The sequence below is a fragment of the Carlito syrichta genome, unplaced genomic scaffold, assembly GCF_000164805.1.
Source record: "Carlito syrichta isolate Samal-C Ts95f unplaced genomic scaffold, Tarsius_syrichta-2.0.1 Scaffold135908, whole genome shotgun sequence".
NCBI classification, from domain to species: Eukaryota; Metazoa; Chordata; class Mammalia; order Primates; family Tarsiidae; genus Carlito; species Carlito syrichta.
Genome location: NW_007080004.1, coordinates 1 through 1,291, shown reverse-complemented (window position 1 = coordinate 1,291; position 1,291 = coordinate 1). Strand labels below are relative to the sequence as shown.

General features: G+C 49.1%; 1 protein-coding gene across 1 annotated transcript in view; it reads left to right on the top strand.

The window, feature by feature from the left end:
* Positions 1-828, top strand: part of SOGA1 (suppressor of glucose, autophagy associated 1) — a 34,404-nt gene extending 33,576 nt beyond the window's left edge. The window contains exon 8 of the mRNA XM_008049664.2: positions 703-828. Coding sequence (XP_008047855.2) covers positions 703-828 — 126 coding nt within the window. The remainder of the gene's footprint in view (positions 1-702) is intronic.
* Positions 829-1,291: the final 463 nt, after the last annotated feature.

Here is a 1,291-nt window from a genome sequence, read left to right as displayed (position 1 = left end):
AAAAAAAAAAAAAGAATATACCTATTTTGGACTGGGCACAGTGGCTCATGCCAATAATCCCATCAAATTGGGAGGCCGAGGCAAGAGGATTGCCTGAGCCCATGGACTCAAGACCAGCCTGGGGAACTTGGCGAGACCTCATCTCTATAATAAATCAAAATAATTAGCTGGGTGTGGCGACACATGCCTGTAGTTCCAGTTACTTGGAAGACTGAGGTGGAAAATCGAGGCTATGATGGCCGTGAGCATAACACTGCACTCCAGCCTAGGTGACAGAGTGAGACTCCGACTCAAAAAAAAAAAAAAAGACTACGCCTATTTTGGTTTTAATGTTGCTTTTGATTTATGCCAGTGGATACTGGCTTTCCATCTGTAGTCATAATGTGTATTTAACTAGAGGAGGTAGCTGACTTGAAACACAGGGGACAGTACAGGTGGTGTTGGGATATGGCAGGAAACAGCAGGGGTGGAGCTTTGGGAAAGAGTGAGACTTGTGAAAAACGCACGTGGCCCTTTCACCCCAGCCTGTGTAGAACCCTTGGCTGCTCAAGGCCTGTTCTCCCATCAGTGTGGTAACACTACAAGAGGAAGAGACCTGTGAGGATGTCAGACCTTGGTCACCCCACCTTAGCTGGCTCATCTTGACCTTGGTTTTGGGGTTTAGGTACCTCTAGCGTAGCCCAGGCTTCGCCCTCTTCCGAGGCCAAGCTGCTCTTTCCAGGCCTCTTTTCAGAGCCGGGGAGCCAGTGCACGCCTCGCATCGCCATGGACCCCATCAAGGGTCCCCAGAGTAGCCAAAAAGTCCCAGGAACCAGGGATGACACTTAGACAGAGTTTGTAGCAAGACTGTATCATCCCATCCCAGCAGAGCTCATGGTTCTCAGGCTACCCGCCTCCTCCCTAGAAACATGTGGGAAAGTCATTGTCCACAGTACCTGGCAAGATGCCAATGTGAGATGCAGCTCGGAAGCCCAGCAAGGCTGCCCTGTAGTGCAGCCCTTGGCCTCCTGCTGGAAACTTCCTCTTCAGTTTTACCTTTTGGGAATATGCTTCCCAGAACCCACAAAGGGGGTTGCCTGCAGGCTACCATGGTCTGTATTTTAAGTCAGTTTGTCTCAGAAAATCTTCCACATTTGGTAAGAATCTTAGTAACCATTTCCATGCCCTAGGATAACAAAGAGAGAAACTTAATTTAGGAAAAAATAAGATTCGGGCATGGTGGCTCAGCCTGTAATCCCAGCATTTTGGGAGACAGAGGCAAGAGGATTGCCTGAGCTCAGGGGTTTGAGAC